This window comes from Paramormyrops kingsleyae, chromosome 7, assembly GCF_048594095.1.
Source record: "Paramormyrops kingsleyae isolate MSU_618 chromosome 7, PKINGS_0.4, whole genome shotgun sequence".
Taxonomy (NCBI): Eukaryota; Metazoa; Chordata; class Actinopteri; order Osteoglossiformes; family Mormyridae; genus Paramormyrops; species Paramormyrops kingsleyae.
The window spans coordinates 29,437,501-29,462,225 of NC_132803.1; the positions used below are offsets into that span (position 1 = coordinate 29,437,501).

At 48.3% G+C, this 24,725-nt stretch overlaps 1 protein-coding gene across 5 annotated transcripts in view; it reads left to right on the top strand.

Moving 5' to 3' along the window:
- The window catches only part of LOC111853985 (patatin-like phospholipase domain-containing protein 7), a 26,377-nt gene extending 14,372 nt beyond the window's left edge, over positions 1–12,005 (top strand). For 3 of the 5 annotated variants that reach the window (XM_023831507.2, XM_023831509.2, XM_023831510.2), the window contains exons 13-36: positions 336–419; positions 797–885; positions 1,203–1,358; positions 1,539–1,616; positions 2,328–2,533; positions 2,720–2,851; positions 3,112–3,235; positions 3,736–3,849; positions 3,976–4,042; positions 4,850–4,999; positions 5,750–5,813; positions 5,928–6,096; positions 6,561–6,743; positions 7,047–7,165; positions 7,811–7,967; positions 8,071–8,187; positions 8,346–8,415; positions 8,596–8,712; positions 9,094–9,242; positions 9,483–9,635; positions 9,911–10,027; positions 10,166–10,250; positions 10,406–10,521; positions 10,664–12,005. In XM_023831507.2, the coding sequence (XP_023687275.1) occupies positions 336–419; positions 797–885; positions 1,203–1,358; positions 1,539–1,616; positions 2,328–2,533; positions 2,720–2,851; positions 3,112–3,235; positions 3,736–3,849; positions 3,976–4,042; positions 4,850–4,999; positions 5,750–5,813; positions 5,928–6,096; positions 6,561–6,743; positions 7,047–7,165; positions 7,811–7,967; positions 8,071–8,187; positions 8,346–8,415; positions 8,596–8,712; positions 9,094–9,242; positions 9,483–9,635; positions 9,911–10,027; positions 10,166–10,250; positions 10,406–10,521; positions 10,664–10,705 (2,858 nt within the window). In that variant the 3' untranslated portion in view covers positions 10,706–12,005. Of the gene's footprint in view, positions 1–335; positions 420–796; positions 886–1,202; positions 1,359–1,538; positions 1,617–2,327; positions 2,534–2,719; positions 2,852–3,111; positions 3,236–3,735; positions 3,850–3,975; positions 4,043–4,849; positions 5,000–5,749; positions 5,814–5,927; positions 6,097–6,560; positions 6,744–7,046; positions 7,166–7,810; positions 7,968–8,070; positions 8,188–8,345; positions 8,416–8,595; positions 8,713–9,093; positions 9,243–9,482; positions 9,636–9,910; positions 10,028–10,165; positions 10,251–10,405; positions 10,522–10,663 lie in introns of those variants that run through there. The other 2 variants (XM_023831508.2, XR_002840573.2) reach the window with 2 other exon arrangements.
- Positions 12,006–24,725: the final 12,720 nt, after the last annotated feature.

The following is a 24,725-nucleotide window of genomic DNA, read 5'->3' on the forward strand; positions in this document are numbered from 1 at the left end:
GCTCTTAGTTTCCCCAACAGGTATAAATTACACAAGCATTGTATTTACACTGACTTGATGGGTGCTGAAGACCAAAAAACAGTCAAAAATAGCTATTTATGTTTTGATTAGATTCTCTGTCTAAAAACGTTCTATCAAGGCATATTTTTAGAGTACATGTTTTTTCTATTAAGCCTGTAGTAACTGCACCTTTCCGTGTTGCTCGAACCCTCCTCTCTCGGTTCTTTATACTGGATGGACGGCACCTGGAACTGCGAGTTCATGTTGACGGTACCGTTTGCTGGATGCGTGGCGTGTTAGGCTGCCCCTGAGTTTGCTTCTCATTCTGCTCGCAGACACGGGAAAACACGGCGCGTCGGAGAGCTCCCCTGTTCCCCAGCGGAAGGCCCGCTCCGTCTCCATGCCGATTGATTATTCCGGTAGCTTCTGCCATCCTGTTTGCAAGGGCAGAATGGGATGCCGTGATGAAGTGTGTGTGTGCGTGCGTGTGTGACAGAAAGAGGGAAAGAGAGAGAGATGTCTTTTTTCCAGTTAAATAAAAATGGTTTTAATAATTAAAATTTTAAGAATATATATATTTTATGAAATACTTCCCATTGTTCAGAATGCAGTAAAAAATGAACTGATCAGATAATTAAACAAAGGGATTTGAGTGAAATCATGCACAAAAACAGCCCTTGTGGGGCTTAATGTGACCGCCCCCCCCCAAGTTGGAGTGGAGCATCCTTTAGCTAATAGCCCAGGGGGTCTATGACAGTTGGGTTTAGGGTGGGGCATCTTACTGTGTCTGTCACAGCAGGGGTGGCTGGAAAGGACCTCGACATGGCTTGTGAGCGTGCCAGGGTCACCATCGATGACCCGCCCTCCAGCCCTGTCATCCAGAAGGTGAGTTTCATTTCAGGGTGCAGACAATTCACATGGGTGTGGAGTGTGGATTCTTTTATTATCATTCAAAATGCCTTGTGTCTATCTAATCTGCAATGTTTTCTGACAGTGGCGGTTAATACAAAATCAAATCATCCTCTTAGACTTAAGTTTGTTTATTTCCCTGAAATTCTGATTTAAATTTAAATCGCTTTATTGGCTTGACAGTTTATATTTATGCATGCATGCAGGAATAGGGGCCATTAAATGTGCTTTTTGATAGACCGCGGATGCAAACACACCCATCGCCTGTATTCTCTGTCTCTCCGTGTCCCCAGTCGATCTTGAAGAAAAGCGTGACCATGCAGCAGACGCCCTCTGCTGTGTTCCACTACACGGACAGTGGGGGGCGCTCTGACGAAGTCCACCCTAGTAAAGTTAACACGATCTTCCAGGCGGCCAAGAAGGACCTGCTGGGCATTATCCAGCTAAAGGTTAGCGCAAGGGTACCATGGCTTGAGATCCAGGGGCCATGCTGTTGTACCTTTGAGTGTGTCGTTAGCTTTCAGTGCCATGGCTGTATGCCTAGCTGAGCACAGCAGGCTGCGGTGTGAGTTATTAAACAGGAATGGCATCTGCTTTTCTCCCGCGGTTCCTGTCTCACTGGGCTCCAGGACCCCAGCCTGCTAGAGGGCAGAGTGACGCTGCACCAGGTCAAAGCCGGATCCGTGGTGGCCCAGCAGGGTGATCAGGTGACCTTGCTCCTGAGCTTGGCATGCTGCCTGAGCTGATGTTAAAGTGAGCGTGTTTTTAACAGAGTGTATTGCACCGATGGCCGAATGAAGCTTCATGAACCACTTGCTGTATTTTCTGACCCCACTAAATGGTGCTCTCTGTTCAAAAAAGGGCTCAAAGCATGCCCCAAGCAAACCAAGAGCGCCATCTAGTGCGGTCAAAAAATACAGCAAATGGTTCATTAAGCTTCATTTAGCCATCACTAGCCTGTTGTGTAGATTTGGGGTTCCCAGCCTTTTGGTGTCTGTGGACTGGTATACATTGTACAAAACGGTCACTGTAAAAAGGAGGGGGAGGGTGGAGTTTACAGTGGATTGATTGGCGATTATATCAAGTTTAACCCGTGACACTTTTCTGATGCAAGCAAAGCGGGTGAATGTGAAGGGATGTAATGTATAATTATTTTTTCATAATTAACCAACCCCTCCGCAAAACCACCCGCTTTCTTGACCCAGTAGAATACTGCCCATAAACTGGTACCTGCATTTGGACCAGGGCTTGGGAACTCCTAGCATAGATAATTGGCTATCCCATGTTCAGCCTAAGCGGACCATGAAAACGTAAGCTTAATTTCCGATGTGTTTTTAGCGTGAATGCTGTAGAAGCAATAGAATATTGTCTCCCAGCTGTATGTCTTTGTGTGTGATCGCCGTGAATGTGCTCTCCAGGATGTGAGCGTGCAGTTCGTGATCTCGGGCCTGCTGCACGTGTACCAGCGCATGATTGACCGCGAGGAGGACACGTGCCTGTTCCACACGCACCCTGGCGAGCTGGTAGGCCAGCTAGCCGTGCTGACGGGCGAGCCGCTCATCTTCACGGTGCGCGCCCACCGCGACTGCAGCTTTCTCTCCATCTCCAAGATCCACTTCTACGAGTGCGTATCCGTGCCCTTCCACCGTGTTGGACAGGAATCTGTCAGGGAAATCGGCATCAGGGGAATCTTAGCTGTGTTTAGTTTTTTTGTATGGATGAGTGTATGAAGTGTGTGAATTTCACGCGCAGTTCTGCCACTTGGCCAGCAGATGGCGCAGTTCTTAAGGACTTTGTGCTTCCTTTGCAGGATCATGCGTGCGGAGCCCAGCGTGGTGCTGAACGTGGCTCACACGGTGGTGCGCCGGATGTCCCCCTTCGTGCGGCAGATCGACTTCGCCCTTGACTGGATGGCCGTGGAAGCTGGCAGGGCCGTCTACAGGTACGCGGGGCGGCCGAGACGATGGAAACGTGACTAGTTCAATACCTGAGTCAGTCAGGGCACTGATGGGAAATATTAAAGATTAATCCTCTGAACAGTAGTTCAATAATATACTTATTTCAGGCTGTATAGTCTGATTGTGTCTCAGTTTATGAGGCTGATACTGACCATGGACGCACGCACCTGAGCGAGGCAGCTTCCGCTCTGACGCACTTCTCCTGAGAGCCGAGTTCGGCTTCAGCCCCCCATCTCCCTGTCAGGCAGGGGGACAAGTCGGACAGCACCTTCATCGTCCTGAGTGGCCGGCTGCGCTCCGTCATCCTCAAGGAGGACGGCAAGAAGGAACTGACGGGGGAGTACGGTCGGGGCGACCTCATCGGAGTGGTGAGAGCCTCGGGTTCGAGGGGAGGGGCGTGTGCTGGGAGAACAGGTCAATACGCGCAGCCTCCCAGAATAGTCCGTGAATGTTCTTCCACGATCGGCTTGACATGCAACATCGCCATGGTGACGCCAGCACTGCTAAGAATACCCCCCCGTGCGGGCACCATGGTTACTGACCCCGGAGTTTTCGGATACGGGTCTGGTGTGCCCCCCCCTTTTACACCGGAGGTACAAAACAAGCAGGCCTGTCGCACGTCATCCGCGGTACGCCTGACTGCACATTCGAAACCCCGAGTGGGAACGTCAGTATTAATGGCGGCCTTTAAAAAGAGGAGTTCCTGGAAAAGTCTGCGCGTGACCAGCATGACGATGACCGCATTCCCAGCAAAGTCTGTTTTTTAACGCAAACTGATGATAGTAATGATGATGATGACAGAAGGAGTGGTTTGTACCTGGCCGGGATGCGTTAGACCCGCGTCACGGCTGTCATCCTGCATCCTCAGGTGGAGGCTCTGACCCACCAGAACCGGGCCACCACAGTGCACGCGGTCCGGGACTCGGAGCTGGCCAAGCTTCCGGAAGGTGCCCTCAGCTCCATTAAGAGGAGGTACCCGCAGGTGAGCACCACCCCCTGTGTACTGGATGGGACGGGTGTCCGCCTGCTGCTGGCCCCCTGACCACCCCCCCCCCACCCCCCCACACACACACACACTTCCAGCTCATTCTGCCTCCTGCTGGTCTAGGTGGTGACCAGATTGATCCATCTGCTCGGGCAGAAGATTTTACAGCAGGTTAACGGTCCCCTGACAGGTCTGTGTGTCGCCTAACCTTGTGTGGTTCATAGACTTTTGGCGTGGGGAGTGTTATTCCCTAAAAGTTCAATATCTTATGCATATGTATTTTGTTAAGAAAATGTTTCCCCCTGTCACCGGTCGCTGTGTGCCTGAGTATCGTTGGGGTGGATCTCTCTTAAACTCTAATGAAGTGACAGCTGGTGTGTGTTTGTGGTGTTCAGTGTGTGTGGGTATCACTGTGTGTACGTGTGTGTGTGTGTGTGCATGTCTGACCCCAGTCTGCATGTGCGGGTATTGCTGTGTGTGTGTGTGTGTGTGCATGTCTGACCCCAGTCTGTGCGTGTGCAGGTATTGCTGTACCTGTATGTGTATGTGCGTGTGTGTGCGTGCCTGACCCCAGTCTGTGCGTGTGCAGGTATTGCTGTACCTGTATGTGTGTGTGCGTGTGTGTGTGTGCCTGACCCCAGTCTGTGCGTGTGCAGGTATTGCTGTACCTGTATGTGTGTGTGCGTGCCTGATCCCAGTCTGTGCGTGTGCAGGTATTGCTGTACCTGTATGTGTGTGTGCGTGTGAGCGCGTGCCTTACCCCAGTCTGTGCGTGTGCAGGTATTGCTGTACCTGTACCTGTATGTGTATGTGCGTGTGTGCGCGTGCCTTACCCCAGTCTGTGCGTGTGCAGGTATTGCTGTACCTGTATGTGTGTGTGCGTGTGAGCGCGTGCCTTACCCCAGTCTGTGCGTGTGCAGGTATTGCTGTACCTGTACCTGTATGTGTATGTGCGTGTGTGCGCGTGCCTGACCCCATTCTGCGTGTGTGTCCCCAGCCCGCAGCCTCACCCTCCACACCCCAGGGAGTAAGTGGGACACGGGAAACCCCGCCTCCAACCTGTCCACCGTCTCCATCCTGCCTGTTTCTGATGAGGTTCCCCTGACCGCCTTCGCCCTGGAGCTGCAGCACGCGCTCAGCGCCATCGGTCAGCCATGTCACCTCATTATTGTTATCAGTCGCGATCAGACCTGCTTTCCAGGATACGGCCTGGACTGTCGGAAAATGAGCAAAAACCCTCTTCTTAGAAACTGAAAAGTTTACAGTTCTGGGAAAAAAATCAAGAAACCACAGGAAAATTTTCAGTTCCACTCATTTCTCGATTTTAGTGTGTGTGTAAAATACACATTTTTTTGCAAACTACAGCCTGCTACTTCCCTGCTTCTTATTGATGAAGGGCTTCTTCCTTGTTTCGTGGGACTTCAGTCCTGCTTCTAGGAGCCTAATATGAATTGTCCTAGCAGTCCACTTCACACCAGTTAATGTTTCCCATTCTTTTTGAAGGTCATCTGATTCTCCTCTGATTTATGAGGCACTGCCAGATATATTGATGGTCATCTCTAGCATTAGAAAGTTGCTTCTGCCCTTTACCTGGCTGGTTTCTGGTCGTTCCCAGTGTCTCCTGCTTCACATTGTTCTTGTGTACTGCTGTCTTAGAAAGTTTGAGCCTGGAAGCTGCCTGCCTCGCAGTGTAGTCCTCTGCCAGCGGAGCTAGGATTAAACCAGGATTTAAACATGCAGATTACAGTGGTCTCAATTTTTTTCTGTGTTCCCTTGAACCACTACCTATTTTTCTTTAAAACAAAACAAAAACTAAACAGTACTGTGAGATGTATGCTGTTAATTGCCCCCATAAACATCATTGTGATTTTGCCATCTACCCTCTCCACTCTCCCAGGACCCACCCTGCTCCTGACCAGTGACATCATCAAACAGCGCCTGGGAGCCGCAGCACTAGACAAGTCAGTAATGCATTCAAAATCCCCCCCACCATCCGCTTAGGGCTCTCATTCAGCTAATGGTGAACCCTGAATGTGAATGTACCCTAACTGAATCCCCCCCCCCAACCGGCTCAGTGTGCACGAGTACCGCCTGTCCAGCTGGCTGGGTCAGCAGGAGGATATCCATCGCATCGTGCTCTACCAATCAGACAGCTCCCTCACACCCTGGACCCAGCGCTGCATCCGGCAGGCCGACAGCATCATTATCGTAGGCCTTGGCGAGCAGGATCCCACCGTGGGGGAGGTAAGGGAGTGGGGGGGGGGCATAGAGGGGGATGGATCGTCCTGCTGTCTGTCTCAGAATTACCGGATGAAGAGGTCTTGTCAGCTTCAGAGCTTGGAGATTGCCAGTGTCAATCTGCTGACGGGTAAAGAGCACCTGTATGCTGATTTATCTTACAGAAATTACAGTGTTATGGGCCATCTTTAAGGCTGATAGAGGATAAAAGGCACATTTCACAAATCAGATTTCAGCTTTTATCCAAAGTGTGCTCACTGGGACTTGAACCCACAACCTTCCCGAAGTTATTGCTCTAGTTGTTGAGCTTCTGGAGCTGTAGGTTGCCAGTGCGTTTCTATGAGAACCCATAGGTTGTCCTGAAATGTCACGTGGAGGTGTGTATGCATGCTCACATCCCCCTCGGGCTGGGGCAGCTACGGCAGAGCGCGGGGTCCTCTTAGTCCCGTCTAACGTGCGTCTTCCCCCAGCTGGAGCGCATGCTAGAGGGAAGTGCGGTGAGAGCCCAAAAGCAGCTGGTCTTGCTGCACCGCGAGGATGGGCCGCCCCCCCAGGGCACCGTGGACTGGCTGAACATGCGCAGCTGGATCTCCAGGCACCTGCACCTGTCCTGCCCCCGCAGGGTGTTCACCAAGAGGAGCCTGCCCAAACTGGTACCCTCAAATCGTGACTGGCCATGCCCCCAGACCCTTCCTTCTCATTGTGGCCATGCCCAAGTCACACCCCCTCACTATAACCACACCACAGCCCCACCCACTTTACCATAGCCACACCCTGCAGCCCTACCTCTCTCAAAATTGCCCTGCCCATAGCCCTGCCCCTCCCACAATAGCCACACCTCAGACCTTGGCCAGTGGTCTTTAGTCCTTATCTTACAACTACAGAATTAGATTTTTATGCTTTATCCTTTTTGATTTTTATCCATGTGTGTGTGTTTGTGTCTGTGTGTTCCTCAGAGGGAGATGTACCAGCGTGTCTTCCAGAAGCCCCCGAACCGCCACTCAGACTTCTCCCGGTTGGCTCGAGTCCTGACAGGGAACGCCATTGCCCTGGTGCTGGGGGGAGGCGGGGCCAGGTATGATGCGTCATCTGTTTGTCCCACCCAGTCCCTGCCAAGTTTCCCCCAATAGGCTACTGCACGACAACCCATCTCCTAGAACCTTCTATAGATTCTCGGTATTTCTTGTTGAAAGTGTGTGATGGCACTGTTCCTCTTTGAATTATTGTATGAGGACCAGAACGGGTCTGCCATGACATTTCCTGGGTCTGGTGCTGGTCCTCTGCCGCTTGCATGACCAGTAGTGCTGACCTGGTTGGCATGGCCTCCCTGAGCTGCTTCTGGCTGGTTCTGTCAGAGGCCCCTCAGCTTTGGCTTTCTCCGACACTCTCCTTCCTCTAACACTCTTCCTCTTCTGCCCTTTTCTTGGTCTTTCTCAGGCAGTTGATCCAGGTGTGTATGCTCTCTCTCTCTCTCGCTCTCTCTCGCGCTCTCTCTCTCTCTCTCTCTCTCCTATGTGACTGTGTAGATAAGCTGAACCGAGGCTCTGCAGGTCCACCTTGTACTGGATAAGGGCAGGACAATGACAATTAATGATTGAACTAGTCTGCTTATACATGTCTGACGTGCAGAATAGGCCTTTATCCTTTGTGTCATGTTATGTTTGTGTGTTTGCCTGTACATCACTGGCTCTTTCTAATCTGCCCTCCCCCTCTTTCTTAGGGGCTGCTCCCAGGTGGGCGTAATCCGTGCTCTGAAAGAGGCTGGGATCCCCATTGATCTTTTGGGTGGCACTTCCATTGGCTCCCTGATGGGGGCGCTCTATGCAGAAGACCGTAGCTACAGTCGCATGAGGGTCCGGGCACGGGAATGGGCGATGGTATGTGAGTCTCGGGGGGGAGGTGGTATTCGGGGCAGGCAGAGTGCCCCTCAAGCGACCATTGTCTTTAGTTCAACACGCCTCCCTCTGTTTCTGCCCTCAGGAAATGACCTCAGTCTTCAAAAAGGTTCTGGACCTCACCTACCCTGTCACCTCTATGTTCTCTGGGGCTTCCTTCAACTCCGGCATCTCAAACGTCTTCCAGAGCAAGCAGATCGAGGTGAAGGCAGATAAGAACCTGTCTTTGAATCCTTGAGTTGCCCATCGTTCACGCCTCATCTCACTGCAGGTTTCATAATGAGAAAGTGCATTCTGTACCCACTGTGGTACATTTAATCTGCCTGTAGGTGGCGTCCTCATGGCTTTATTCCTCTCCAGGACCTGTGGATCCCCTACTTCAACATCACCACGGACATCTCGGCCTCCACCATGAGGGTGCACACTGATGGTGTGTCTGTCTGCCTGTCCTTCACCGTCTAGGAAGTTAAACAAAACCTGTTTTTTTTGTGCAGACTAGAAGCAATGCGGTATAGATCTTAATAGACCTATCTGATCATCCCGTGGCATTTCCCCCAAAAGGGGGTGGAGACTAACAGCATTGTTACAGTCATGTGACTCTGTTTCCCAGGCTCCCTGTGGCGTTATGTACGCGCCAGCATGTCCCTTTCCGGCTACCTGCCTCCCCTTTGCGACCCAAAGGACGGGCACCTGCTCATGGACGGGGGTTATATCAACAACCTGCCAGGTCAGCACCCCTCCCCCCCAAGTACCTATAATCTAAATCATAATCAGAGGTGGAAAGTTCAAGTCCAGAAAGTACAAATCCAGACCAAGATCTTGTTTCAACCAACCAGTTGAATATAGAGTGACATTCACAGAGTTCTCAGCTGGTTGGTTGAAACAAAATCTTGGTCTGGATTTGTACTTTCTGGACCTGAACTTTCCACCTCTGCTCATAATCATGCCGTAACATGTGAAGCGTGTGTAAAAGTAAATAAATAACCTGTAAAAGGACTCAAGGTTAAGTGGAGGGGGGCAAAGTGAAATCCACCAGGGCTTCTGGGCTGAGGCTGAACACAACCAAGTTTCCCACTAGACAAATTCTCCCGCACCCCTCCCCATGCAGCGGATGTGGCGCGGTCCATGGGCGCCAAGGTGGTGATCGCCATCGACGTGGGCAGCCAGGACGAGACACACCTCACCAACTATGGTGACTCCCTGTCAGGCTGGTGGCTTCTTTGGAAACGTTTCAACCCGCTAGCCAAGAAAGTGAAGGTGGGGCGTCCATGTGGGGAAGGTTCTCGTCATTCTTCAGTGTCTGTCCACGTCTATTAATGAGTGTTGTTATATGAAACCCCCTAGCTCATCTGCAAATCGCATTAGCGTTAATCAGAGTACCTGGCTCTGGTATGCAGTTTCAGGGTCCCCCGCTGGGACTTGAGTTATCGTTATTATTATTATTGGTGACGAGCCCCTGCTGGTAGATAAATATGAAAGCGATCATGTGACTGGCAGGTGCTGAACATGGCGGAGATCCAGACGCGGCTGGCCTACGTGTGCTGTGTGCGGCATCTGGAGGTGGTGAAGAACAGCGATTACTGCGAGTACATCCGGCCTCCCATCGACCGCTACCGAACGCTGGAGTTCGGCAAGTTCGACGAGATCGCCGTGCGTGTCCTTGCCCTCGTGCACCATGCTGAATATCCACTACAGACAGTAGAAATGGGCCTTCACACCTGGGGTGGGTGGGATTACTGAGTGCTGCTACTCAGCGATTGGTGTAACTGGTTGCCTGTTGTCTTTTATATTGATTCCCATTGGTTTAAATCAGTGATTGACAGCACATGGTAGTCCCACCTTCTGTGGTTTGTGGTGACCCTGGCACTATCCTTGCGGCTCGCCGCCGACTCCTCGTGACGACACTCTACCCTCTTGCCCCGCAGGAGGTGGGCTACCAGCACGGCAAGACCGTGTTTGACGTGTGGTGCCGCAGCGGCGTGGTGGAGAAGATGCTGAAGGACCGGCACCAGGAGGATTTCCGCAACACCAAGAGCAACAACGTGAGTGCGGATGGGCGGGAATGGGGGCGCACGTCCGCACTGCTGCCATGGCGACATCGGGGTCACATGCTGGGAGCTGTTTCACCAGCTCTGCCAGCTGTCAGTGAATATTATGGGGTGTCTTTCTCTGCCCTGCAGGTGGTAACATGTCCCAACGCCTCCTTCACTGACCTGGCGGAGATCGTGTCCCGTATTGAGCCAGTGAAGCAGGTCGTCGTAGATGGTGAGTGGAGCACAGGCGCGGAAGAATTTTGGGGTCTTTTATTCCTGTTGCGTCTCCCTCCTGTTCTCTGTCATATCATGCTCCCCTCATTTTCTCTCTCTTTTCCTTTGTTTTTGCCTCTGTTACTCTCTGATCACTCACCACCCCCCCCCCAGAAGAGTCAGATTACCAGACTGACTATGAGGAAGAGGCAGTGGAGAGTGCCCTCTCTGATACAGAGCTGGCCAATCACCACAGCAAGCACACAGAGGGGGAGGAGACCATAGACTCAGTAAGCCACTCCCCCTGCCCCACCCCAAACTCCTAAATTAAACTTATATTGAGCACTAAGTTACGTTACTCATGCAGGTAAACATGAGAATAGTCCAATGCTGAATAACACAGTGATCCAGAAACACTCATGTTGTTTCTAGGATGATGAACCGGAAATTCGACAGAGACGGAGGCCTATCTAGTCCACAAGAAACCTCACCCTACCGGCCTCACCTGTTGGCCACTGCCCGGACGGAAGAGAAAGCAAAGCCACAAATTTCACCTTGGGGCGGCCCATAGCTGAGAACCTTATGGCATAGGCCAGACTCAAACCTTCTCTTGCAGGTCTTCCTCTGTGTTTTTTTTTCTGTGATGATTGTCATGTTATTTCATCCATCATAATATATTTCATAGCTAGCGAAGCGGAACATGAATGTTGATTCCTCCAAGGAATTGTGGCTGTCCGGATGTGGACCATCTTACCCAAAAAACAAAAAAAAAAAAGCAACCTTCCAAATGTGGTCTCCGCTGCAGATTTCCGTTGCGAGGTTGGTCCGCTGACACCCCGCCATCTGCTCTGAGTTTGTCAGGGACACGGCGGCACGCTGGACGCGTGTGAGGTTTGGAAAGCAGAGTTACATACTCCAGTGTCTTTTGCATACATTTTATCTTCATTCTTCACGTGGTGCGTCAATCTTACCTGAAGCCAAGAAGCTCTCCTAAATGAAGTGCTTGTTTGTGTTTTTTTTATATGTTAAGCCTATCAATGCAAGACCTTTTTTACATTTGTTTTTTGTAAATGAAATTCATTGGTGCCTTTGGCCAGGACAATTTGGACCCAAACTCTGCTTTTAACAGTACTAATACCATTGTTGGTGCACCTGTGCCTCTCCGACATCTCTGATCACCTCTTATGCAGCGAGACGACATTTCTGCTCAGCCCCCAAGTGTATTAGTGTCGGGGAGACTGACTATTCTGGTCCCTATTATCCCTCTTGGAGATTAAGTGTTGTCTCGAACTTTGAGTCTTCCACACGTCTTCTCAGAACACTGCCTCCGGCTGGGTTTGTTATTTGTGACAGTGCTGTCACTCTTCGTGCTACCTGTTCATGTTTGTATTAATGTCAGTTTTAACACTGGCAGACCTCTACCTTCAAAAAGCAGTACATTGCTGTTTTTGTTTTATTTGAAGACTTCTACAGGTAAGGAAATATTATCTCCATCCTTAAATCTGTTTACAGGGCGAACTTACACAGGAATGTGTAGGAGCATTTCAAAGCGTGTCAACTGCTCAATTATCTATTACCGCACGGCTCAGAAGGAGCAGCTGAATGTGTCATTGGGTTTTATGTTGATTTGGGGAGAGGACTGTGAATCTTCTTGAGTAAATAATAAGCTGCTGTTTGAGGAACATTTGCCAGAAAAAATCCACAGTATTACTGTGAGTATGAATAACTAATAATAATAACAAAAATAACCAATAAACTACATATTTTTTGGGAACACTGTGTGTGACATTTATGGGAAGGAGGGTTAGACAACAGAGAAAATGGGCAGAGTTTCACAGAGTTTTGTTGCACATGTACAATGACAAAAAATGATGTTATATGAGAACAGTTAATATATATGTGATTCCTGTTATTCACAGTAGAGATGTACTGGCATGGAAGGCAGACACTGCAGCCCATCTGTAACTGCTTGTCCTGTTTAGGGTTGTGGGGGATCTGGAGACTGTGGGAATGTAAGAGAACAACCTAGGATGGGGGTGCCAACCCATCACAGGACACCCTCACATTCCATTCACTCATAGTATGTTTTTGGACTGTGGGGGGAACCAGAGAACATTCCAAGATGACATAGCTAGAACATACAAACTCTACACATGTGGAACTCAAACCCTGGTCCTAGTGCTAACTGCTGCACCGCCACCTTCAAATAAGGTAAAAAGCAACAGTATGTGAAAACAAACGAGTGTCTCAAGCAGAGAATGGAGTCCGTAGGAAGTCGTGGGTGCTCAGCAGGCCCAGACGCTGTGTCTATTGGAAGATTGCTGGTTCAGATCCTGTAGTTGGCTGTGTGATTTCACTGTTTGACCCTGGAGCGAAGCCCGTAACCTCTGATTGCTCCAGGGACTGGCTGACCCCGCTCTCTCAGTTGTACATTGCTCTGGATAAAAGCATCTGTTAAATAAATAAATACAGATACTGACAAGAGAGTAATAGCTGGAGGAAGAGTGCTCCATTGGGGGAGATACTCACATTGAGAACATGCTGTGCTGATGCAGGAGCCTGGTTCAAACAGGCCCCCGGGGTCTTCATGGGCCCAGGATGAAAGATCTCATGACATGTAAAGTGTAGATGGGTGTCACTACAGCTGATGTGTGACTTTTGCGTTAGTGTGTGACTGGTGTGGGGAGAAGAGGCGTGTTTGTGTAAGATAGTCTGGAGGAGTCAGAAACACATTATTGCTTTTTTTTTTATGCCTTTCTCTAGAGCCGTGTATCAAATGGGCCGCCTCACTTATCCATCAAATCCTCCCTCTGGTTATCTGGAGTCAATATAGCGTAAACAGTTATTGACTCCCCAAGGGAGAGACAGGCTGTGCCACCTATAGTGTGTGTCATGCAGGGAATTAGGACTGAAATAAGCTCTGGAAATAAGCATGAGCTTGGACTCAGTGTGAAGATCATAATTACCTTTTCTGAGTGCCTGGATGATGTTGCTCTGTGTCCCAGGCTATAGTCGACTAACACTTTTAATGTGTGTTTTGTGGCATCTCTTCCGTCCTCCTCATACCTCCTGCCTGTAACTCCTTTGCTTTGAAGACCTCCTGGATCTCCACTGTGAGACACATGGATCAGTATCCTGATTAATCCTAAAATCTGCTCCACGTGGGGGGGCTTGTGAGTCAGGGTGGCTAAACGGATTATAGATCTGGGCAGTGGTTTATAAAGTGATGCTTTTGTTTTGCTTTGTTCTGGATCTAGTGGGCCTAGCTCTGGTATTTGTTTAATAGGGTGTGGAAGATCACTGCAGTAGGACATAAAATCCCATCCCTTAATCGTATCTGGGTTCTGTAGTGTCGAGTTTTGTGGTCAAGAGCTTCTGCTGTTCATTGTTTCACTCACTTGATATGCTCCCCAAAAACAAGGTCAAATTAGATATGCATCAGTACTCGATTGATGACCCTTGCAGAGGAGCTATGAAATTTAACATTGAAAGGAGTCATTTTTTTTAACTTTATCTGATGTCTTGTTACGCTTTGTTCTTTCCAAGTTATCCATCACTTGAAAATGCTCACAGATTACAAAAGGTGAGGACGTCATTGGAGAAAAAAGAGGAATTGTTCTCCACTGGAAGTTCTTGCACCACCCACCAGGTGGCACCATTGTGCAGCTCATTTAGAACTTGCGACATGATAGGATGGCATAGTGAGTGAAGTGGAGTGAAGCCAGCTTTGCAGTTCATGGCTCTGGTAGCCAAACTGTGGTGTTGGTCACAAGTGGATGGGGGAAAAGTCTAGCCCCTTGTTATTTGGACCGGTTCTGACTCAACAGAGCCTTTTAATTAGATGCATCGTGCTCCCAATGTCTCCTGTGGCACGCAGCTGATTAACGAGCTGTTATACAGAAATCAGGTCAGAGAGAGAGCACAATGAGCCAATGGCTGGAGTGGGGGGGGGGGGGGGCGGGGCGGACTGGATTGATTGAGACTAAAGATGGGGAGATCGATAGGATATGAAAGTGAGTTGATTAAAAGGGAAAGTGGGCTAGTTTGAAAATGGGGACAAGCTGGTGGCAGGGGTAAAAGGGAGGGGGGGGAGGGGGGGTTAGGGCCAGACGGCAGGCAGATGATGGAGAGAACCAGGACCCGGGTCAGGTTGCCAGACTGGACCTCATGCACAAGGAAGAGAGCCAGGCAGGGATTCCGTAGAGACTAGGGATGGAGATCAGATTATGGAGACTGGGGTCAGTTATAGTTGACATCTGGGTTTCGTCATGTCCGTCCACTATCTGCTACTACCCCTTCATTTGAGATATGACTGAATTCCATACATCCGCCACCCTCTCTTCATTCTTCCTTAACATCCCCCCCCCCCCCCCCCCCCCGCCATGAGTGTCCAGGATGCTTGTGCAGGTACTTGGGTCATACAGACCTTGGCTGGAAATGAGTTTTTGACCAGCTGGGCTCTCATTGGTTAGGCAGGCACAGGAAAAGCTGGCAGTCAACCATCTTTTATGAGCCTCTGTAGGTTGTAGTGTTACTGGGATGGTCTGGCTGACCGGATTTCTAAGCCGGCAGTTCAGCTTTGTGAGGAAAACAATGCAGCAATTTGGCATTTTAATCTGAAATTTGTTCTTCATGCTAAAATTCTGCTTTTGTACAATTTGAACAACCAGGCTTCATGCACAAAATGCTTCTAATTTCATATAATCAGATCTGTAATCAACGAACACTGAAAATTGTTATTTGTTGATGCATGGTGAAATGTTAATGCTAATAGATGATTGGTTGGAGTGATCAGGCTTCACATTGGAGCTGATTTGTTGAGGAACCGTGTTGCAAATGAAGCGATTTAGCATGCAGTTTTGCAGTGTTTCCTGACCTGGTCCTCAGAGACCCACAGATAGTTCACGTTTTTGCTCCCTCCGGTAGGGAGCTGGGAAGGAGCAAAAATGTGGACCATTTGTTGGTTCCTGAGGACTGGATTGGAAAGACCCTGCCACAAGAAATGCTGACTCCACGGCCCACTGGTATCGATCGGTCCCCTGCCCCCTTCTGCCAGTTCGGGGCTCCTCCAGCAGCCGTGCGATGGTGAAAGCTGTGGGTTCTGGTATGTGGGGGACCCAGAGGTGCAACAGCTCTGTAAGATCTGCCTCTGCTTTCTTCCTGATGATGAGGACAGATACAGCTCCCACCTCCTGCTCTCTGCCTTCATTGTCTCTTTGTTTCCTTTTCCTGCTCTGATGTCTCAGTTACACATTCTGCTTTGCATTATAATTTGGTCCTGCTGCCGCGCTGTGTTTTGCTCAACAGATATTTTTGTCCAGAGCCGCTTGCAGCCTTTCCTCTTTGAGATGTCTATCCACGCATAGTCTGCCATTGGCATTTCAGGTCACATGATAAAATGTGCCAGTTCCATCTATCAAAAGCGGTGTCCTTTTGGATCTCTCATTCAGGTGGATGCTCTCCTATTTGGGTGGAGACTGGTCGCATTTGGATGCATGCTCTCTTATTCGGGTGGAGGCTGGTCTCATTCGGGTGCATGCTCTCTTTCAGGTGGAGGCTGGTCGCATTTGGCTGCATGCTCTCTCATTTGGGTGCATGCTCTCATTTGGGTGGGGGCTGGTCTCATTTGGGTGGATGCTGGTTGCATTTGGCTGCATGCTCTCTCATTTGGGTGGATGCTGGTCACATTTGGGCACATGCTCTCCCATTCAGGTGGAGGCTGGTCGCATTTGGGTGCATGCTCTCTCATTCAGGTGGAGGTTGATCTCATTTGGGTGGAGGCTGGTCGCATTTGGGTGCATGCTCTCTTATTCGGGTGGAGGCTGGTCTCATTCGGGTACATGCTCTCTTTCAGGTGGAGGCTGGTCGCATTTGGCTGCATGCTCTCTCATTTGGGTGCATGCTCTCATTTGGGTGGGGGCTGGTCTCATTTGGGTGGATGCTGGTTGCATTTGGCTGCATGCTCTCTCATTTGGGTGGATGCTGGTCACATTTGGGCACATGCTCTCCCATTCAGGTGGAGGCTGGTCGCATTTGGGTGCATGCTCTCTCATTCAGGTGGAGGTTGATCTCATTTGGGTGGAGGCTGGGCGCATTTGGGTGAATGCTCTAATTTGGGTGGAGGCTGGTCGCATTTGGGTGAATGCTCTCTCATTCGGGTGGAGGCTGGTCGCCTTGGGTGAATGCTCTCTCATTTGGGTGGAGGCTGGTCGCATTTGGGTGAATGCTCTCTCATTTGGGTGGAGACTGGTCGCATTTGGATGCATGCTCTCTTATTCGGGTGGAGGCTGGTCTCATTCGGGTACATGCTCTCTTTCAGGTGGAGGCTGGTCGCATTTGGCTGCATGCTCTCTCATTTGGGTGCATGCTCTCATTTGGGTGGGGGCTGGTCTCATTTGGGTGGATGCTGGTTGCATTTGGCTGCATGCTCTCTCATTTGGGTGGATGCTGGTCACATTTGGGCACATGCTCTCCCATTCAGGTGGAGGCTGGTCGCATTTGGGTGCATGCTCTCTCATTCAGGTGGAGGTTGATCTCATTTGGGTGGAGGCTGGGCGCATTTGGGTGAATGCTCTAATTTGGGTGGAGGCTGGTCGCATTTGGGTGAATGCTCTCTCATTCGGGTGGAGGCTGGTCGCCTTGGGTGAATGCTCTCTCATTTGGGTGGAGGCTGGTCGCATTTGGGTGAATGCTCTCTCATTCGGGTGGAGGCTGGTCGCATTTGGGTGAATGCTCTCTCATTTGGATGGAGGCTGGTCTCATTTGGATGGATGCTCTCTCGTTTGGGTGGAGGCTGGTCACATTTGGGTGAATGCTCTCTCATTTGGGTGGAGGCTGGTCACATTTGGGTGAATGCTCTCTCGTTCGGGTGGAGGCTGGTCGCATTTGGGTGGATGCTCTCTCGTTCGGGTGGAGGCTGGTCGCATTTGGGTGGATGCTCTCTCGTTCGGGTGGAGGCTGGTCGCATTTGGGTGAATGCTCTCTCATTTGGGTGGAGGCTGGTCTCATTTGGGTGGATGCTCTCTCGTTCGGGTGGAGGCTGGTCTCATTGTTACCCTCTGTGAAACCTTGCATTTTTCATCATGCTTCAATCCCACATTATGCTGCTGGCTGATTGCTAGGGGGTGTTTTTAAGGGATTCACCAGGCTCTCCCTAATTTCTAAAATGTTGCACCAGTCTGAATGTCATTCAGTACCAAGAAAAATATTTGTCTACACAGGCAAGCTTATGCACACATCACAGAAACAGTGGGTGGCAAATTCATTTGTGGGAGTAAGTTTGACTCTTAGGAGGCAATAATAATAATGATAATAATAATAATTATATATATATATATATATATATATATATATATATATATATATATATATATATATATATATATATATATATATATATATAATTTGTCAAAACGCTTCAAGGTGAGACTGCACTCAGTAATGCATTATAGCTTATGGGTGAACTGGTGAGTGAACTTAATGTCCTTGCTGTCCCATATACGTTAATGCGTTCTGTCTGAGATCTACCCTGCATTTGTGTCCTGTGCATCCTGTGACCTGCCTGCGAGGGAACAGCTCGTTCATAAGAGAGATGGTGTATGACTGACTCCTCCCTGGCTCTGTGAAACTTTTCCACACTGATGGATCCAAGCATTGCATAAATCCCACAAGGCAGCTGGGTTTATGCTGAGGTAACTCGCAGTTTCAGTGCCTTACACCTAAAAAATTGATCACGTTTCATTCTATTTGGGGAACAAAATAGCCCCCAGTTGTCATTTTTTAGCAAGGAAGTCTTTCTGTCTTTTTTACGGCTCATTCCAAAAGGTCAGGCTTCCAGGATACAATGCACGACCCCTGGAGTGAGTCATATGTGGGTGTCAAGGGGCGTTAATCACACCCCAGATGAGGAAGGGGGACTCGGTGACGCTGGAATTGGGAGGGGATCTGATCCCCTACTTTCAGCACTGAGCCAGTCAGCTGAACCCTACAATCTGAACAGCAGGAGCATTGGAAGGTGAAATGACAACAGCTAGCTTGGCTAACAATGGGCAGCTGTGGGTCATCACATCAACCAATCAGCTTTCCTGCCAAGGTGCAGCTGTAGCTCTGGTGACCTGTCCTGGTGGAAATTCTACAACAGCCGTGAATTGTGAGATTTCATGTTCTTTTCTCTGTTTTAATTTCTGTCACATTACAAAAAGCATAGTCTTGCTACTGAATTCAACTTGCTCTTTGATTATGGAAACACACTGTGCCCGTTAAACTAAAACCTGGACTCAAACGGTTCCGCTAATCAGCTTTTGTTCTGTTTCTCCAGCCTGTGGCTTATTTTCCCTTCATAATGCGCTACGCTAAAGCTTCCCCACGCGTTGCTGCATCCACTCTCTCCACCATACGGTTAGTCTCTCGGTAGGAGCTGCTCCATGAAAACCTGAACGCCTATTTACACAGCTATACATATTTAGTTTAATTGCCTTATTCAATGAGACACGAGGAGTCATGCTGTTTATATTATAGACCTCAGATTGTATCTGAACCTACACCTAGTGTGTCTGAATTCAGGATTTACTCAATAAAAGTATTAATCCAGTTGTTCTCATCTCAGTCGTCCTGTCCCAAATAAAGTCCATATTTTTTAAAGTCCATGACCTGCATGCCCCAGCATTGAGTAGTAGAATTGAATAGAATAGTGTAACTTTGTTAATCGCTGGGGTACGTTCTTGCTTCACCTACCCCATCTTGTTCTCCATGAGACACACAGACACACTGCAGAGTCCAACGCAATGTCTTTTAAATGGCTTTTGTAATGGCAAGAAAAATAGCAATAAACAAGCAAACAAACAAAAAGGTTAATTTACTTGTTTGTTCTTTCGTTTATTCAGCTAATTTAACATTTTATCTTTATCCATGATAAGAAAATGCTTCATTTCTAATTTTGTTCAACTGATTAAGACACCTATTCATTTATCTCATACAAATCTCAGCTGGCAACTTTTTCTTTTGTTTATAAAAGGCTTAACTACTAAAAAAGGAACTTGAGGATCCTCTAGAGTGCATTTTAGCAATTAGTTTACTTGATGGCTTGTGACGCTGGTGTCCAGAGAAGGATGCATTAATGCGCATCCTGATGTAAACGCTGTGATTTGTACTGGGGCATGTTGGCTCTGCTGCGGGGGGGGGTGTAAATGCTTTTTTAAAAGTGTCATTTATTTTTCCAGTGACATTGCAGTTTGCTGACACTGTTTATTCATGCAAAGCAGGTAGCTCAGTGTATGTGACTGTGTGTGTGTGTGTGTGTGTGTGTGTGTGTGAGAGAGAGATATACATTACATTGCGGGGACCAAATGTCCCCACAGTGTGATAAAAACCTGTTATTTTGACATTGTGGGGACCATATTTTTGGTTCCCACAGGGGTAAATTCAGTTTTATAAAAATCTGTGACTGCAATCAAAAGACTAAAATTGCCAAAAGAATTGTATTTTGCTAGCTTACTTATGGTTAAGGTTAGGGCTGAGTAGGGGTTAATAAAATGCTGTGCTGAACAATTTGTTGTAAATGGATCCATTGCAAAAAGAGTGAGCTTTGCCAGTCGGTTTGCAGACGTGTTTCACGTAAATGTGACAAACGAATGATGCTGTAAAGTGTTTTCCTCAATGCAGACACGTTTGTCTGATCTGTAAGCAAAGCGGCTACTGAAGCCTGGTGTGTTCAGTGACTCAGCACCCGGGTCCTCATGACATGGGCCCGTTGCAGCCTTAGCATTGTTAAAAACGTGATAGTCAGGCGACTTCCTGGAATTTAGATTCATCACGAAAAGCATCTCCATGCATCGGTTCCAAAATAACAACGCGGGGGCTCTGTGGTTGAATTTTAGCCCCCACCCCTCTGACTACCTTTTCACAGGCCAGAATTAGAAGAGAATTTGCAGGTGGGGGGGGGGGCGCTAAACTTGCTATTTCTGGAGGCTGCTGTTGCAGAGTGGGCTGAGACCCCTCCCTGTCCATGTGCGTCACTGACTGCTGAGCCCCCCCCCCCCCCCCCCATGTGCGCACACACACAGTCACATGCCGTGACCTCACACACACACACACACACACACACACACTGACAGACACAGGCACAGTAGGCAGAAGGACCACAAGGCACAGTGTCCGGAACATGTTGGAGTCCATGTGGCCAGAGCAGCCCGAGGTGGGTACCATGTCTGTCCCCATGGACGGCCACACGTGACCTGGACAGCCACAGGGGATGAGCCACCATGACCCTTGACCTTTATATCCAGCATGGTTTATAATGTGTGTTACCATAACCCCAGTAACATGCCTAGCAAAGCTGGGGTGAGGGGAGTGATGCATGCATGTGTGTGTGTGTGCGTGTGTGTGGGTTATGCATATATTCCATTGTGGGGACCAAATGTTATAAAATTATAAATTTATAAATTATAAAAACTTCTCATTTTGATATTGTGGGGACCATTTTTTTCAGTTCCCACAAGGGGAAACTCAATTGTATAAAAATCTGTGACTGCAATCGCTAAAAAGACTAAAAAAAATGCCAAAAGTCTTATATTTTGTGTGGCTACTTATGCTTAAGATTGTCATTGTTGGGATTAGGGTTTCTCCCATTGAAATGGACGGTGCCCACAAAGATATGAATACAAATGTGTTGTGTGTGTGACAGAGAGAGTGTGAAGGAGCACTGCATTACAGGCCGCAGTTTGGCCCAGTACAGCTGAACCCTGTCCTCGAACCTGCAGCTGTCTGGTCACATGTCCTCTGCCCCCCAACAGACACACATACATTTATCTTCTCTGTAGTGCTCATTAGAGCTTCCGTCTCTTCACAAATGGAGCCCGTTGCCAAGGGTACGATGCACATTTGTCATTCCACCCCGAAGCTTTGATGGACAAAGGAGAGAAATCATCTAGCTGAATTAGCTCCGAAGTGGTTAAGGGCCTTCGTGCTTTTTTCCGGAGTACTCTCGAGTGAATGGCTGAAACGCAAAGCGGAAAGCCGGAGCGCAGAGCTGTCCAGATAAGGCAGCGAGAGCGACACCGGGATGGGATCCTCACGCGGAGAGGAACCTGGCCGAGAGGCTGCAACCCCACAGAGCCCCGATCAGCTTCTCTGGAACATCTGCAAGTTATGCAGTTTCTTTTGATTTTCTATTTTTAATCTGCTTAATTGGCTGCATATCTGCATGAATATGCAAAGCTACAATGGCAGCTTTTTCCCCTTGTGATCTCAACCTTGTGACTGGAATTGGATGTGGACACTTCCTGTTTTAACCAGGATATTAACCGTGAACTTCCTCTGTGATGAAATCAAGTGATGTGTAACTGGTATAGTAATAACTGGTATGTAAAGTCTCCACTTGATATATGGATGAAGACCCGCAGTTGTAACACATTCATACATCCCCTCCTGCATATTTTCTGATCTCCATAAGGCCACCACTCTTCATCGCTGGAGTCAGCGATCATCTCAGGCTTCCTGTAAACATTCATTTGTTCACCTTTCTTCTAAATGATCTTCCCTCTTATTCCTCCCAGTCCTCCATCTCTCTCTGCTCCTTCCATAATCTCGCTGTCACTCCCTCTATTCGCTGATCGCTTGACATGTCGCTGGGAATGCGCCTCCTTTGAGCACCTCCTGTCGTCGCTCTCTTTTCCAGCCACAGCGTTCTCGACAGGACGCCTTCTTCCGCCGTGCCTCCCGACCCCCCCCCCCCTGCTCGTGGGGCTCTTGTGCCTGCAGGCTGTGAGGTGAACGCGGTCGATTCGTGCTGCGGAGACATCGCTAATGTGTGCTGACTGCCTCTTGACATTTCTCCGTTCCTTGCAGCTTTCTTTTACTCTGCCCTTTCACACACACTCTTCTTTCCATCCTTCTCCACAACCCCTGCCTCCTTTTCTCTTCCCTCAGTCACTTTCCCATTGACTTCCCATCGACTCTTTCAGTCCACATTCATTGACCATGGTGGTTTTTGGGCAGGTTCTGTCTGTTCTCATAAAGACAAGGAAAGTGGCTGTCCTTAGAGATTCCTGTTTTTCCTTCCGGTCAAGTTCTTCTCTGTTGTCTTGGTTCTTGCCAATTACCCTTCACACATTTTGAATCCCATTACTGCAAAAATAATATTTAAATTTGGTATTTATTTTAAGTTAGTTCTTAGTGATACTTTTAGATTAATACACTGATCACATAATCTTAAAACCACCTGCTTAATATTGTGCAGGACCCCGTTGTGCCGCCAAAACAGCTCTGACTCACTGAGGCATGGACTCCACAAGACCCGAAGGTGTCCTGTTAAAGTCCCGTAAGTTGTGAAGTGGAGCTTCCATGGGTCGGACTTATTTGTCCTGCACATCCAACAGATGACAATTGGCCCTTATCAAAGTCACTTGCACATTTTTCTGTTTCCAACAAATCAACTTCAAGAATGGACTGTTCACTTGCCTAATGGGCAGTGCTCATAGAAAGGCTTGCTTAATTGAGTAAAAATGTTGCAAATTTATTGGTTTCATCAAAAAACTCCATTGACCAGCCATGTTTAACGTATCTGCACATTTTCTTTGTATTAGTGTCATAATTTTTTTCACTGACTCATTCAGTTCTGTTCTTGCCATCTTTCTATTAATTGCAGTTGTAGTCACTGACTCCCAAAGGGACACTAAACACTTTTAGTATGTTTGGTGTTATATGTTATTGCAAATTTGGTGGTAATTAAAAAGCACCCAATGAGACTGATTATCAATGAACTTTTTAACTCAGAACAGCTCTTTTAGAACTATAATTAATTTATAACATAATTACTACGTGAAAATGTTTTACTTAAAATTTCACTCTCAGAAAAAAGTCAAATTTGTCCCTTTGCTTGTCATTGGGGCTGTAACCTTTGTGATTTTACATTTTAAGGTACAGAAGTGGACTCTATGGAACATCCCAAAGGTACAAATAGCATTAATATACCATCAGGTAATGGGGTGTATGCTGAGTACAGCGCATTGCCACACCCACCACATGATGAACCACCTCAGGGATCAGAACCGCAGCCGTGCAGTGGGTGATACCTCAGCACCACACTATTCCATGCGATCTGAACCAATGTACCATTAGTGGTACAGAAATGTAAAATTACCTACACACTGATACAGCTGTCAGACCCTTGAGGGTACAGCCCCAATGACAAGTAAAGGTACAAATTTTTACCCTTTTTTCTGAGTGTACTGGTTGTTTCTAATGTGATATATATTTTTGTAAACATATAAATATAGTGATGATTTTTGTTATAAAATCAATACATTTGTAATATTCTAACTGAATTAAGCCAGCATCACAAAACTTTCTGTGATCACTGCATAATGACACCCTTGGCTGGTGCCACTGTACTGAAATAATTTAGTTAGAATATTCACCTGTCAGTGGTTTAAATGTTAATCCTGACTGGTATGTTCTTTAGGATAAAATTCCCTGTCCACAGTTAGAGTGGTCTGTGAAAGCTGCAGCCAGGGCTAGGAGACCCCAGACAGTCCACGTTTTTCATTCTTCCCAGGTCCCAACACACCTGCCCCAGGTATTTGGTGTTCTGGATTGGCTGGAAGCGAAAACACTCACTGCACTAAACCCCCTTCGGTGTACGTCACATCGATGTGAAAACACACCTTTGTCGATTTTCTGCAAAGGGAACAAGGCTGCAGCCTCTGAGGCGTATGGAAGCTTGTTTGTGTTGCGGTTTAGGTGCTGCTCCCCTGTCCTGCTCAGTCATTACTCACTCTCCTTCTCCCTAAAGTCTGCTGTAATCTTGCACTCTCGTACTGACATGTGCTGGTGACACTACGCTTTTTTCAGCAGTGTGTGAGTGATCCAGCGAGCAATCATCTGCAAGTGCACAGGAATGGATTCTTGCGCAGTCGGCCTCTTGCCATCGGCCATTTGAAGGTGCTCCCCATGTGGCAGTGTCCTCTGCCAGCTGGCTGTGTCTCAGATCCAGCCTCACCGCCCCCCCCTAGTCCCCCCCACCTCTCCTTTCCCTGCCCTGTCCACTTAGTACACGTTTGCCAGATGCAGAAAGGCTCTGTCAGGTTGAGTAGAAGTCCACGGTTAATCCGATTACATGGGCCGATCATTTCTTCCACGCTTTTGGCCTGTTTGGTTAAATACCTGGAGTAACTCCTTATTGGCTACTCTCCTGTCCGGCACTGCTCTCCTATTGGTCAGAAACAGTAGACTTTTGAACTGTTCTAGGTCACCTCGCGGTGAACCTACTGCATAGGTTGACATTTTATATCCCTTAAAAAAAGGAACCTGCGGTGTTAGATGGCTTGACCACCCACCCCCTGCCTTTACTGCTGCTTTTGTGTTCCTGTGACTTTGATAGTTGCTAACGCTGTACCTCCACCCCCACGATGTACTCATGATACACTGAGGCTCCTCAGCGCCACTTAGAATTAGCATTCTAGCAGGGACGAGGATGGCGTCTGGGGAGGGACGCATC